General features: G+C 40.5%; 1 protein-coding gene across 1 annotated transcript in view; it reads right to left on the bottom strand.

The window, feature by feature from the left end:
- Nucleotides 1-605: 605 nt before the first annotated feature.
- Nucleotides 606-16,031, bottom strand: part of ptgs1 (prostaglandin-endoperoxide synthase 1) — a 29,280-nt gene continuing 13,854 nt past the window's right edge. Inside the window, exons 4-11 of the mRNA XM_015366845.2 lie at nt 15,183-15,323; nt 8,824-8,967; nt 5,615-5,796; nt 5,187-5,270; nt 4,075-4,321; nt 2,655-2,941; nt 1,958-2,105; nt 606-1,085 (exon numbers count right to left, since the gene is read on the bottom strand). Coding sequence (XP_015222331.1) covers nt 730-1,085; nt 1,958-2,105; nt 2,655-2,941; nt 4,075-4,321; nt 5,187-5,270; nt 5,615-5,796; nt 8,824-8,967; nt 15,183-15,323 — 1,589 coding nt within the window. The 3' untranslated portion in view covers nt 606-729. The remainder of the gene's footprint in view (nt 1,086-1,957; nt 2,106-2,654; nt 2,942-4,074; nt 4,322-5,186; nt 5,271-5,614; nt 5,797-8,823; nt 8,968-15,182; nt 15,324-16,031) is intronic.

The raw sequence follows: 16,031 nt of genomic DNA, 5'->3' as shown, positions 1-16,031 counted from the left end.
TGCCTCCCAAATTGCTAACCAAGGGCATTTGTGCAACCCGAATATCAAAATCTGATGCACCAAAAAAAAATCCCATGGGGTTTATGAAAAGAAAAATTGACCAAGATTTGCCAAATGCGCGGTTTCAAAAGTGTCAAGTGGGGTTTCTCTGAAATTCTCAGCTTTAAAATGGCTTAAAAAAAAAGTCAAAAATCAAAAGCAGGGGAAAAAAAAAATTCTCACATGATCCCATCTGGTTTGACAAATTTTAAGATGAAACTTTTAATTTTATGGCCAACACTTCAGTCATACAGGTAAACATTTACTGTCGTGTTAAGCGAGTGCTGGCTTGATTCCTCGTCGAAAATGCCAAGTGTCAAATAATTCAGGTTAGTCTGAAAGTTACTAAAACACTTGTAGAAAATTGAACTGGAGCCCTGTTTTGAATTTAAGACTCCTCCTCAGCTCTTAAAGTTCTCGAATCCCCCGATTTTGATCTTGAAAACCGGCACTGGTCTACGGGTTGCCAAGACACTGGTGATGGGTGCATCTATTTCCCCACTCCAGGTTACCCATTGAGAAAGCAAACCATACATGGCAAAAGTATTAAAAACACGAAACCTAAATATAGCAAAAAGGCAAATCCAGTGTTTAATGGGATACTGCGGACAGAACATTAAATCAGGTCTTTACAATCATTTTTCATTCAAAAGGCAGCCTTCAGAGACGTTACATAAAGCTAATGTGAAGTTAAAGCTCCGTGGATGGTTTCTTCGTTTTTCCAGAGTCATCCAAATCCGTTTCAGGAACATGAAAAGCAACGTATGGACACGTTTTGGCGTTTAAGCAGACCAGTTTCTCAAGAGTAGCCGAGTTCACAATGTCGAAACCTGTTTGCCCTCCAAATGTACTTGGCTTCCAGTACTCAGGGGAACAAATTGGATTTCCCAGAAGGCCTTTAAGAGAAAAGGGAGCTCCCATTTCCACCATACTTTCCCCAAAAATCGCATCGGGCCGAGTTTTTTCTAGCATCAGCCCGGGATAGAATTCCAGTGCGTCAATGTCTCCATATAACTCCTCCAGTTCTTTCGCAACCTGTGCATCACCTAAGAGATTTGGTATAGAGACAAAAAACAGTTATACTGCAGTGTTCTGCTGCTTATTTATTTCAGTGTTTAAATGAGAAGTGTGTCTATAGTTTTGTTGCTCATAACTCCACAACTAGTCTAATCCCCAACATAGCAAAGTAGTTATACAAAAGAAATTAGGCACAGTCAATTACTCAGCAGGATTTGTAATGAAAGCAATGAATGGATTAAAATTAAAGATCAGTTAACTATACACATCTGCCATTTTTCCCCACATTCCAAGTAAAACAGGATATGAAAGATTTATTGTTCACCAACCAAAGCCCAGTTCTGAAGTCTTTCACTTAAAGATTGGTGCACTACTCCTGGAAACAACACAGTAACAGAACAGTTTCCACATGTGTAGGACATGCTAAACATATGAATGTTTAGCTATTAGGAATGACTTGCAGTAATCAATCTCCATAGGGCAAAAAGGCGATCATTTGAAATATCCAAGATGATTACATTTGGTAAAACATACAGATTTGCAACCATTTTTACTAAAACAATGGGCAATCTGCCTCCTACTTTACGATTTAAGTTCACAACCAATACCGGCAAAACATTAAATAGAAATAGATGCAAAAGAGAGCAATATGCCTACCCTCTAATTGAGACTAAACTTCCCAATTATTGCATTTCTGCAGAGCTTGTAGCACATCAAGAGATGGATTAGCAGCTAATTCCTCATTGGCTGTGTATGTAAAAAGGAACGAGTCTCAATCTAAAAGCAAACTGGATGCATTGGAATGCTCCTCCGCATTCGTTTACCACTTAACTAGGATGGGCTCCCCTCCCCTCCACAGCTATCATGGGCGAATCAAGGACGATCTGGAAGGAGCTCTCACCTGTGAACTCGGAGAAGGATTCGTAGGGCTTCAAGTGAAACCTCTTCCTGTACTCGTTAAAAGGCTGCAGCCTCAGAAGCCGGGACTCTTCAATGACCCCTACAGCTACATGCCTTACAGAAGGGTGAATGTTCCGTCCTCCTCCTATCTGCAAAACAATTCAACACTGGCTTATGAATTCCAGAATGAAAGTCAATTTACCAGACTACAAAAGAATTTCCAAACAGAATTCATAATGATCGGAACCAATCTGTAACCCTTATTCATGTGTTGAGCTCTGCTGTGAAAGACTTATGACCGCCTTCAATACCTACCTGAACTACGCAAGTGCAGATGCTTTAGAGTGGAGTTAAAACTTAAAGGGAGCTCCCCTTTACCAGAAGCAGCAAAACCTGCTGCCAACTAGGGGGCCTCCATGAAACACACCCCTACTCCAACCAGCCCTAACTCTCCAAAAGGCATGATTTGAGATTCGCCGTGTTAAGAGATGACCGACACTGCAAGGCGAGTGTCAGAGGAGCAGGTCTCTTGAGAGAGGCACAGAACCTGCAGGTAAACCACAATTAGCAGCACCAAATTCTAACACATTATTTCCATCTCATTTGGAATAGCATTTGCAGTTGGAGGAAGGTTTCATGAGCTGTAGTAGTATTAAATTTCAATTAAAAAATAAGAGCAAAAATCAAAAGAGGATTACCTGGCCAGCTATTTGTTTAGAAAAAGATTCCACAAGTGTTTCCACTCCATAGGTGAAGAGAATGGAGGTGTTGAAGAGAAAGTCTTTGTAGGTAATCTCCTCTCCTTTGATTTGAAAACTGTCTGGCATCAGAGGGTGCCAGTGATACAAGTGGTTGAACTCCACAGCAATTCTGTTTCTGTACTGGAACTGATCACCAAACAGGAGCTCGGGGTCAAACTTCAGCTTCAAGTGGTAGCCACTCAGGTGCTGGACATACTCTTCAATCACGATCTTAATGGTCTCCCCTGAAAAGTGGCACAAATAAGGGTTTTTATTGACTAAAATAACTTCACAAGCATATGGTAGTATTTTACCATGTGCTCTGCCCTATAATCCAACATTTCATCCACTTCCAGCCTCAAAACTCTCAGGATGAGAGGAAAGAACCAGAGACAAAACTAAGACTGCAGAAAAATGAGTTTAGAAAGCTTTAAGAAACAAAATCTGATTAAAAGCCCCCCAAAAAGGATTTTTGAAATGCCAATAGATGCTTACACTTAACTTATTTGGTTCCCCTTTTCCATATTACAGACTAGCACATCAATCACCAATAAGGTTTCTCCCTCCTTTGTGCAGTCTACCTACATCTTAAACTAGTACAATAACGAAATACATCATCCTCATTCATGTACAGATATTAAGACTAGCCAAATAGGTTGAATGGCCACATTTCTAACGTTTCAGATTCTAAGCTTATAAGCCCTTCTCAATTACAAAGCAAGGTTCATGTCCACGATCGGACGTCCCTGTAAGCTACCCTTGAGTAAGTTCGTCAATTTCCTTGGGTCTCCAGTGAGATGAAAAAGACACTGTAACAGAAGTGACCAAATACTATTTCACACCCTTGTGTCCATTTAGTATGTCAGGCTAAACCATCAGTGGCGTGATCATTAGCACTCATGCATTCATGGGGTTTTTCGCCAGGTGCTTTAGCTTTCTTCCATCTCCCAAAGACGGGCTGGGTTAGGTTTCATTGAGACGCTAGACTGTCCCTTTCAAGAGGGGATTGTCCAACAGTAATGGCTGAAGAAACGGAAGCAAATGAGAACAACCGGCTGAATCCCTCCTCTCATTCATGGCCAATCTGATGTTTAGCTGATTAATCAGAGAACCAGGATTCCCAACATGCAACATTCCGAAACGCAGGCTTTTAGACCGGGGGGGGGGGGAGGGGCGAGCTATGCCACTACAAATACCGGTTGAAGTCGCCAACAACACATCGTCTCCGCACAAGTTCAACTTGCTCGGAAAAAGATGGCAGATTTTATCCCTTAAATAGTGGGTAACTTGCAGGACTACATTACTGGTAAGGACAGCCTCCACACCAATGTTTGGTAAAGTGGCAAGACCGAGGTGGCCAAGAGCTGGCAGCACGCACCAATGATGATGAGACGAGCCGTCTGGAATAGCTGCTCGTCGCTCCAGGTGGGGTGCTCCTTCTTCAGAATGTCACACACCCGGTTGTGCTCCCTCAGCCAGATGGTGGCGTACATCAGCAGCCCTGGGAGCAAGCCGAAGACCTCCTGCCCAATAGCTATCTGCTTGTCCGCGGGAACAATGGATGGGTAGCTCATGTTGACTTGGGCCTCCGTCGTGCTCGGTGGGTACATCTCTCCCTTGATTACCTGGAAGAGGGAGAGAATATGCCCGAAGTGAGGCCCGCACTGGAAAATTCCAAACCAGAAGAGAGAAAACCGACACTGGGAGCAGGCTCAACAAATGAAATGCTGTTGAGCCTCTGGAAACCAAAATAATTTAGTTAACATTTGCCTGTTGGGGCCAAAAGTGAAGGCCAGGTTAAAACAAGACAATAAATATACTGTATTTACACAGTTTACCTATATTGATCTTGTATTACCAAATTCCCACCTTTTTGTGGCCTGTTTGCATGCCTCAGTGTTTAATAGCAATCCGTTTAATAGTATTAAAGAAAAGGCACCAAAATCAAAAGTTCAGCTGGAGAGGAGTTTTCAGTTTTTCTTGCAGGTACAACAGACGGGGCATTGCAATATGAACACTGGTTAACTCCATTGGTTGGGCTGTAAAGCTTTTAGAGGTTTTAAATATTGACCTTAAAATTAGCACTGGCACGTCTAAATATTTAGCCTTTCGTAAAAGCTGAAAGGCTTCAAATGCTGAAGAAGCCTCTCAAGAAGAGAAGAAAAATAGTTTCAGTGTCAAATTCCATCAATACAATTTTAAAAGATGACCCACTTTTATGCCAAGAGTAAAAACAGACATGGATATCTCATTTCACCTAGAAAGGCATCTCAGATAGAAAATGCTTCATGTCATTGTTAGTACATACTGGGCCGTACAAGGAAAGGCGAATAGTCAGAAGTATTTACATAACTCACTTTAAAATCTAGCCAAAAGAAATACTGACTGGTACAACTCTGTACCATACTGTATATGTGCTGGTAATCACCCAGCAAACATTTCACTATACAGCATGTCCTTTCCACAAAACGGATACAAACATGCCCTTACCTGATATTTCAACTTTCCATCTTTATGAAGCCTGAGCCCTTGTTGACGTGCCAAGTTATCCCCATAAATGTGGCCCCCGTCCACCTGAGAACAGAATAACCCAGTTCAGTAGTGAGGTTTTTGTAGATGCACAAATCTGATGCAATCCACATTCCACCGAATAATACATGATAAAGAGGCAGGAAGATTATCTGCATTTCTTCCATCTCAAATAGGCTATCTTTATGATGATTCATTCTCCCACATACAGTACATATGGACAATTCATAGCCCGACATCTTGCAAGCAGTATATTTTTTTATTAAAACAGGATGCCAGTTCATATTCAACTGCTTTTTAAAATGCTGATTTTCAGTTATTTTTTTGGAAACCCAAAAGGTTCGGTCCCTTGATCAAACGCGAAGGCAGCTACTCGAGTGGAAACGCACCCCATGCCCCAGGGCTTTGGTGAAGCCCCGTCCCAGTCGGTTGTGGGTCTTAAAAAACTGGTGAGTGAAGTGCTGAGCGAAAAACGCAAACATCAGGCTGGTTTTTTGCGGGTCAGGAATGAACTTCTTTCTCAACAGGAACCGATCCACTATGATCTCGGGATCTGGGAGTTCAGCCTTTCCTAAAAGGAAAAACAATTGGGTATGTCAGTTTCAGATTTAGTTGCACATTCCTTTTTCACTCATCCCCCATGGCTAAAATACAAGCACCCTACCTGACAGCCCCTTGTCTGCTCAATCAGCACCATTAGGGTGTGAGTTTTAACTCACCTTGAAAGGGTCAGCATTTTGATTGAAAGCAGGCTAACTGGACTGCATTTTTGCGTCGCTAGCAACTGAAGTTCTGGAACATGTCGTGACCGGTAGCATCCAAAAGACTTTGAATCCTTAAGGAGCCGTAACCTTGGAACATTCCTCCTCTGAAAATAAGACAACTTAATAGAACCCACCCCCTACAAAAATAAACTGTAAGGAAGGAGGCTTATGCAATTCAAGGAAAGTCTCAACCTTCACATGTATGAATCTAATGACACTTAGCTACTGTATATATTTTTAAGGGAAAGTGCTCTAAACAGATGTATCCTGGGATTACATTTTTTTTGTGCGACTGTAGTATAGTACCAAATTGGGTCTGAGGTTTTTCTGCCCTTTACTCAGATTTCTTGTGAGGAACCATGCAATACAGTCAGGAGATTTTACTTCCCTTAAAACCAAGATGAAAGACTACAGTACGCACTATAGTACCATTTGCCAAGAAGAATACAATGCATAACATTTATTGCATGAATTGAAGCATGCACAGCAACAGAGCACAATGGTACCATATGGTAGTTAAACGTAAGAAAGGACTTCATGCATATACTTCTCCAAAAACAGTTTAGAGCTTAAAATCAGTTACATTGAACACTTCTGTTATTCTACACCTTTTGGAGCACTTTCCTTCAAAGCACTGGCGAAGACAATCATAGCAGATATGCAAACGTTAGTTTTTGCCAGAGAGACCAGACTACAGATCTAATCGTGTGCAAACAGATTTCAGCTGCAGATACTAGATTATAAACAAGCAGATCTGAAAACTGCAGCGTCAGGAAAAAGAAGATCTTAATCAAGAACTCTTCACCCCACAGATTGCTTTCAACGAAAAAGGCAACGTTTACTGCAGCCAAGTGAAAGTTTAAATAAGCTATGAAAGACAGTCTATTGTCTGAAGGTTTAAAGATCTAAGAAATCAAAATGATTCTGAGATTGTTAGAACAGTCCTGCTTCAGTTTAATATACATTTTACAATTTAGTATAAGGTTAGGTAACGGGTAAAACTTCAATGAAATGAATCCTGCAACGTGTACAGCCTTACTGACAGATATTACCTTCCTCTAAGCATCCTGCAGGACTGAAATGGAGTTTTATGCTAAACACTCTTTAGTATGAGCAATCATTCGGTGAGCTTTCGTATGTAGTGACTTGAATAAAAAGTAAACTTGTGCCATTATTGCATATATATTAAGCAGTGATCAAAACTTTCAAAGCTGCAAAACACCTCTGAGAAACCTTAACCAAAGATTTCAAACAAGTGTTCAGTAGACTGGGGCCTGTGATTGTCCTCGTCACATTTGGTAAACGGACTTCCTGCATACAAAAAATATTTCTGAATAGTGAAGTGAATTTCTGAAGAAGCTGTTCCGTCTAGACAGAATTGAGCAGTTTTATGGGCATTTAGCTCTAAGCAGTTCTGCCACACCAAGAGTTTGAAAGCAACTTTGAGATCCTTTCTGGTAACATAGTTCTCACAAATACCTCAAAACACACTGTGGTATTTTTTCACATGTCAAGACTCATTACATTTCCGTTTCCAGTTGAAGCTTTATTGTAGCTGGACACCAGAGTAGCGATATCCTTTATTTCCACCTAGAATAGCCTTGTTGTATACCTGATGGGTGATTAGTGCCAGAAAAAAGCCGACCCGCACATCGCAAATTAGGATGTTTTGACATTTTGATGTTCCATTTTGCCAACCAGAGCTGTATTAGCATTTGTTTTTTAAAGAATACTAGATACAAATTGAGGGATTATTAACAAGATTAAGGGGGTGTGCGCCAAAACAAATCCAGCTAGTTAATCTGCGAGTCAAACAATGTATTTAATTGACCAGATTTGGCATCTTCTGGTACCCTAATAAAACTAAAACCTGGGCTTTTGGAAAATTGAACTTCATTTTAAAATTCCTCTTAGAACAACTACAAAATTCAAATGGGGGAGAAGGAAGAGACCACAGTGCTCTTCACTTTTATAGCAATGGCAACGTGTAGGATATCCTGCACCAGTACCTCCAGCGTCGATGCGAGATGGGTTAAAACCAGTTAAGCTTCTTTCCAAAAGAAGTGACCAGGTCACACCTCGCTGAACCATCAAAGAGATGAAGCAATTGCATTCAATCCAACCAGTACCCTTAAAAGGGCTTGGAAAAAACACCTGTCCTCTACTCACGGTCCCCATGACTAAATCAGACTTTTGGTGACTGTGCTTTTTCCGTCACTGCTCCAGTGTTGTGGAATGACCTTCCTCAGAATTTAACTCTTCAAATCCAAACTCAAAAACGTAGCTTTTTACCAAGGTCTGTCCAACTGCCTACATCAGTAAAAACCTGTATGCTCTTGTTCATGTTCTTTATTTTGTACTGCCTTGCCCGAATGTGCCTCAATCAGCCACTATCAGTTGGTAAGACTGCAGCCATCCCAGTATGCATCTATACAGTTCAGTTGTGCAATCAGAGGCTTTTCTAGGATCAAGCAAGTGACAGCCTGCACATATTCAAGCAGGTACCCTTGACCTTTTTCCATTTGGCATAGTAGAAATGGAAGTCCACCATCCCCAAAAGGCACCCTTTAATGCTTAATGACTACATGCCTGGTATGGATTCCCAACTCTGGGGCAGGTTCCACAATAAAGCAGAAATGACGTTTTAATAGGCGGTAATAAAATCGATCCTGCCGCTAAAAATTGAAATCCACAGAAATGGGCATTTTTGCAGTTTATGCAGGACTGGGATTTAGAGCGGCCACATGACCGTACAGCCTTCCTCCTTTTTCCCAGTAACTTAAGGAAAAGGGGTCTACACCCCCAGACCACAGCTTGCATTCAAGCTACCTTACCTTTGGTCCCCATTGGCGTTGGGCAATCCACAGGCACAGGAGGCAGCAACCGCGTGTAGTACGTCACATTCGAATACGCCTCCCAGCTGATGTAGTCATATTTCGAGTTGTACGTCGGAGGGCTGGGGATCAGGTTGGCTCTCACTTTAAAAAAAAGAAATTGTGAAGAACCACTGTAAGTTCTGCATTGCAATAGAATACAACTTTTTTATAAATCTGTAGTTCTAGATCTTTTACAACCTTATGTAGGATATAGGTACAGTTGTATGTAAAACAAAGGTCTTGAACAGGTTCCAGTAAAAATTCAGACCAAAGAGGATGCTTCAAAACCATGGTCAAAAGAACAATTTAAAATTGGCATTGGGGTAAAAGCTTAACTGTTTAATTAAATGAAAGGGCCCTATAATGCTTAGCTTTTCTTACACATTCCTGTTGTTAGCTGTCATGGCAGACTAATGACGCAGTCTGGTATATATTGAGGCAAGGTCATGATTAAGAATTAAATTACCTGTATCAATTCAGAAGACTGGTACTTGAAAGCAACAACCATTAGTAGGCGTTTTGGCTTAACTCACTTCTAAGCTGGTTTCCTGACCGATTATGCTCTCTAGATAAAACATGGTACCCTCACCAAAGTTCACCAAATGGGCATTATGTTGATACGGATCTTGTTTTGCAAAATTAACTGAATCCACAACCTTATCTCGAAGAGGAAAAGATTAAGTTACAATGCAAAAAAAAACTAGAAAAAAGCTAGCTTCAGTAGCTTTTGATATTTATTCACTCAATTTACAGTAGTTCTCAAGATGCAAGGGGGATCTCCAAAACCTACAAATAAGCTGAAACCACAGTAATGACAAGATCTTTTTGCTACATGCATTTGACAAGGTCTTGAACAAATGTTTTTTGTAAATCTGTACAATTTATACTTACAGACTCTACATTCTCACACGCTGAGCCTCCTTTCCTTATTTCATGAATTATGTTTTTAAGAAGCACCAGCCTTCTTCCACACCAAATGGATCATTAATATGGGTAAAGCACGATTTCCCAGGATTCATTTGTTTTCCCATACTGCCCTCATCTGCAATTTCCCTCACAGGATCAATCAAGTACAGTATCTATCATCACTAAAGCAACTCCTTAGCTCTTAACCTAGAGGACAGCTGGAATCGGTCATCTTTTGTGATCAGTTCTTAAGCCATCCCAGTTAACTACATAAAATCTGTAACTCAAATGCTTACTCATTAAACCACTAAATACTAAGGACAACTTGAAAGATTATTTTAAATGAGCACAGACCACTTCAAATCACACATGTACAGTATAACCTTCAGGAAATAGTGCTCACTCCCTTTATAAACACTGAAGAAAATGTAAGAAGCACTTTGAGTTTAAAGGGTTTGATTACCTGCATTGTAACTACAGTATAAAACATTAAAAATGGTAATGCACTTTTATCAGGACACGCCTCTTCAGGAATGACTAATCTGCTGCTTATTCGGACAACTAGGGGAATTCCCTAAAACTGCCATATTTAAAGTGATAAATTGGCAACCGACGAAGAACATCTTGTCTGGCATTTTATCCAATAGTTATTCAGACTTCAAACAGTGCTGTTATTCGACCAAATTCAAGTTATTCAGATGGCAGGTGGACTTGCTCTGAACAAAACTTGTCACCAGTTTCAGAAATAATTAACCAAGCCACAAAAATTAAGCTGTTCATTCACAAACATTTCCAATACGTAGACTGCTATGGTCCCGTTTAAATTTGCGTGACTTACCTTTAAGTCTGTACCCCTTTTTCTTAAGGAACCCATTGCCAATTCCAAGCAGGTTGACAGCCTCCCCACACCTACATTGAAAGCTTTAGGCTTCCTAAAATGTATAGCACTCCTGTGCACCCTACCACAATGACTTGCTTACTTCAATACATATTAAATCAAATTGGTCTATTTGTTTTTATGGAAGCAAATGGTAGGAAAAAGAACATGCATGTTTAGTTATTAATGTGTTTGCACATTTACAGTACAGACAACTAAAAAAAGCACTGCTGTACTCAACTGATCTATACCCAATAAACTGCACACATTAAAATCACATCCATAGGTTTTAAAGAAAAGCACTGGACTAGACCTGGATTTCCAGTTGAAGAGTTGAGCAGTCCAGAAGGTATTTCTCCACTGACCGCCCCCCCATCTGCTTCAGCAATATACTCTACCTACCAGCTGAGCAAATGAGTAACAGGATACATGTAGAAAGATTCTCGCTCATTCATTTAAAGTCACAGTAATCCCTAGTAGTTTATTAAATTAATCTGAAATCCTTATAGAAGCATTTTTACTGCATATTATTGTAACTATTTAATATGCTACTGTATACAGACAATTTCATAAACCCTTTAATATTGATTTCTTAATCCCCCCCCCAGATTTTTAATAGCTTTACTCACTTGTGAAAAGCCAAGAAATCATTTTTTTGCACAGAAAAGGTGTTGGCAATAAAGACTCATGAAATTACATGGAACCCTCCAGAATTCTGACTGGTACTTTCGCAGAAAGGGACAACGCTCAGCTCCAGAGAGCCAGAACACAGGGAGTTAAGCGACATCTGGAGTGAAAAGGCAGTGCTGGCTTGAAAGATAAAAAGAATCATAAAATGGAAGGAAGTTGTAAAAAAAAAAAAGGGAGGGGGATATATCGTAGACAACCGAGACAGGAAACTCATATGCCTGTAATAACATGTGGCTCTGTGGATCCACTTTCTCCTTGAGCACATACAGTAGGACTGTTTCCTTTTCTTTAAATGAACTACCACAGAAAATTATGAACTAAATGTTCAATCTCAAAGTGCGTGCTAAAATACAACTGCAGTTTCTGGCTAAACAAGGAAAATATTGGTAAAAAAAAAAACCAAGTTCAAAGTTGTCAGAGTCTCCTTTCTTGCTTGCTTGCTTTCTCATAGTCTCCCTGTAACAGGAAGGCCCTACTTCCTAAAAGGCCTGGAGAGCATCCCACTGCTACAAACTCACTATGGGGACATTTCTGAAATTGAGCTGGTTCTCACAGTAAAGAGAAATGTTATGCAAGATAAATCTTTGTTCCAGTTCATGTCTGGGCAGGTGATGTAATCCACGTTCAAGAAACAAATACAGAATTAAAATGTGTGCCGAGAGTATAGAGGTCTGACTGTTGATACCTGCAGTGTACCCGATGACTACATCTTGGAGACAGGCCAGCTATGAGTCTCCGATACGCTCTGCCATAGAAGAGTACTAATATTATATAGATATAATCCAAGGGCATTTGTGAGCTGCATTACCCAGACAGTTCATGCATATCATCCAAGCAAAAAACATACTGCATACATACAGTACATCTCTGCTTCTGAAACTGAAAAAAGATACCACCTTTTTTTTAAAAAATCCATGATGTATGCAGAAAGCAATTACACAAACATATAAATGGAATTCTAGAAGTGGAATTTAAGAACTCACCAAAGGGCTGCATTTATATACAAGATTAGCAGATGGTATAATCCTGACCTAGTAACCATGCACCACTTCAAACAACCACAGCTAGCTGAAAAATGCTTACTATGAAGAAACATTTCATAGACTAGCAGGGGGGAAACAGCATAGTAATGACCTAAAACAACTGTTTTCTGCAGAAAACCAAAACCAGTTAATCTTCCTTATTTTAGCAACCGAAATAAAAAAAAACTGATGATGCCAGCAGGTATTTGAGGAGATACATGGACAGCATCTGCCCTAGGTAATATTGTGTACGAAATTAGAATAACTAGATGCATCCGTCAACTTCTGAATCATTACTTGTCGGTCATGTAAGAACAAGGCGATTCTTTCATTTCTCTTGCACAACTGACCTGCAATATAACCAGCTTGTTTTCTTGAGGACTTAAATGTCAATTGAAACCAAACAGTGGAAACCAAGGAGGAGAATGCATCTTTTGGAAGTTTGATTTGCAATTAGTCAACAGCCTCATGCACAGCATATGAGCTGAGTAAGTCTCGACTCTAAAAAGAGAGCACAAGAATAATTAATTCTGAAGTTATATAGGTTAGGTGATAGCATACATCACTAAAATACTGCAGGAAGAACAACAAAGGGATCTGCAATACGATGAAGAATGAGTTTTCCTAAACATGCACACACATTTGTAGCATGTGAGCTCAAATGTAAATTTGTGCAATGACATCTTCATTTTTTTTAAATCTCGGCTGTTTTAGCGACTTTAGGGCTATAATATAAAAGTGATATGGTTCATATCTGTATTTAAGTGTGGAGGAGGCATTCTACAGTTAAAAATTCTGCCCGAGACTAAGGACTCAAAGCATTTTTTGTAAATGCTACAATTATCTTGCATTACAATTACAATATAGTTATAGCACTTTGGAAGCAAACCCGGGCAGTGGAGGTCAGGGTTATCTGACTTCCCCTATACATCCTTAAGTTCTTGCCAGTAACTTCCCAGAAAGTTCAGCACTTCTGATAACACTCATACGTTGGCTTTTCGCTGCTCCCACAATAAAATGGCCCAGCACTTCAAAAACCTCTAACCTAGTTCAAGCTGTACTGTGTGGTGTAGATCGGACATGCAGCGGAGTTGTGCTCTTAATTACATGCAATCCAGATGTTCCAGAGAGTCTCCCCAATTCTAATGGATTTTAGGAAACTAGAAAGGTCCTTTAACAAATAAGCTCTTGGCATTGGCTTCTTGTTAGGGTCAGGGCAGACCTCAAAATTATTTTGAGATCAGGCACCTGTCTATTAAATGGAGCTGATTAATGTATACAAGTCATCCACTTGGATCACAGAATGCAGATCTTGTTCCACATTTTAATTTAAAAAACAGTTGGCGGTAAAGCCTTTAGCTACAGGGCTCCTAGTTTAAGGAATAGTCTGCCAGCCTACATACGGGATGCCGGTCAATCTCAGGATTTAAATCCCGACAGCAAACCTATTACTTCAGCCTAGCCTACTCACACCTTACATCATAGCCCATTGTAACTGGCTGCTGGTGCTGCTGTACATGCTATTGCGCCTCAGTGTTGGCCCACCAGGTAGATACATCTGTTCTGACCAAACTATCCTATTCTCCTCCCCACATGCCCAGATGGGGAACCACTGCAATGGGACCAAGAGGGACATCACAAACCCAGCTATCACTTAGGAGGATTTGCTGGTCTACAGTGAACTGCATGGAGTACTGGCACACAGAAGGACAGGATGGAAAACTTAATACTCCACACTTAGTACTTTGTTTTCCAATTGTATAATCATAGCATGCCCAGAGAGGCCGGGCAGCCAGTTGACCACGGACCCCTAGAGGTTTATTTGTTTCCTTTCCTCCATTGTCTTCTTGCTTTTTCTCTCTTTCTGAATTGTAAGTCATATACCGTCACACAGCTTTAAGTGCCCTGGGGCAACCTTGTTGTGAAAGACGCTATATAAAAATAAATTGAAATACATGGATGAAGCCTGCTTGCTTCACTATGACACTTCACTTTCAGAATTGCTGGTCTACTCCTGCAGACTCACTCACAATAGACTTGCAAGCAGGGTATCCAAACGTTTTGTAGTCTGTCCTGTGGGAAAGACCCTCCAAGACTATTAGACAAAAGCTCTAACTACCCTGCTAGGACACCAAAATCTTAAGAACTCACTAGTTATTTTACAAGTCTTGCTTATCCAGATATCCAAAATTACCATACAAAGCATTTTGGAATATTTTGTGAGCAGGCTTTAGTGGTTTTACCTTCCCATGAAAGGATTATAGGTTTGGTCCTAGACTGCCAAACTTGGCAATTAGATACCATTTTAGAAGTTTGAAATTGCTAAGTAATGCATTACTGTATGGCACAGAAGGATAAAATAGCTCCTTATTGCAATTTGCCCTTGCTTTGGTCCCCAAAAGAGAACACTTACTGTAACTGATCAGAGTGCTTGTGTGGAGATTAAAAAGAAGAAACCATTTCTTCTCAGCACATTTCACAGTAAGTTTTACATTTCCCTCTTTTTGTTGCTTAAGAGGATGAGACTCTCAAACCACAAACAGGAGGCGCACAGTGTCTACATGACACTTCAGAGAAACCCTACACCTCAATCAGGGGGTGTCCAGATTTTCAAGGGGTCATTTATTTGTTGACAATATAACGGCTAGCACTTAAGAGATCAACATAACCTTTCGCCCCATGGATCTTAAGGACTAGGTTTGGGATACCCAACTATAGACCTCAAGAGATGAAAGAGTCCAATTTGGCAACAAGAATGTACAGAACAAACCTTCCACAGATTCTCAGGCCACAGCCAGACGCCCGCCTCGGATTTCACTGACCTGTGAGAACTTTGCGCATGAGTGTGTCCCTGATGAAGGTTTTGTTGATGATGTTCCAGACCCACTTAAAATGGGTCAAGATGTAGTGAACCACATCCGGGCCGGGGCGCAGGAATTCATGTATTCTTGTCCAAAACTCCGCTGGGGGGGGAAGAAAAAATGGAAGTCAGTGTGACTTCTGTAAAGTAGAGACATTTGCTGAAGTAGGACCTATATCTATACTGCACATCCCCAGCAATACTGTACATTACTACTGAACCACTGTGGAAGGTATTCGAGTAATTGCTGTGATCGGTTACTTTGCCAAAAGGTATAGCAAGACAGAATAAAGGTTAGATGCTGGAGCTGTAAAAGCAAGTGATTTCCTTCTACAAGGCGTTAAGAACAGAAATAATCACATAATAGGATGCTAAACACCTTTCACATAAGGAAAGACAGGACAACCACTCACAAATAGATCATAAAGCCTGACAAACATTTCATTGCGCAAAAGGGCAGATCTGGGACCCTCTGCAGTTTGTCGATTCCGTGGGGCAGACCCAGCACATGTTGCTGTCCTTATGGATCTCAAAACTGAATCGACAAAGAATTTCCCACAAAAATTTGGCTTTTGCTTTCATTTCATGTAGCACTGGTTTGTTCTAATAACCAAAAACCATTGGCAAGTATCAGTTTGTTTTGTCCAGTGCAGTTAGGCAATTTATACTTCACAACAGTACAATGGAGATGTGAAGAGTGCCTATAGGAAGTAGGCAATCCATCCATCCATTTTCTAGACAACTTCCAACACAGGGTCACAGGGGAGCCAGAGCCTATAATAATAATTGCTTACACTTATATAGTGCTTTT

This window comes from Lepisosteus oculatus, chromosome 24 (genome assembly GCF_040954835.1).
Source record: "Lepisosteus oculatus isolate fLepOcu1 chromosome 24, fLepOcu1.hap2, whole genome shotgun sequence".
NCBI lineage: Eukaryota > Metazoa > Chordata > Actinopteri > Semionotiformes > Lepisosteidae > Lepisosteus > Lepisosteus oculatus.
This window is presented reverse-complemented; position numbering and strand designations above follow the sequence as displayed.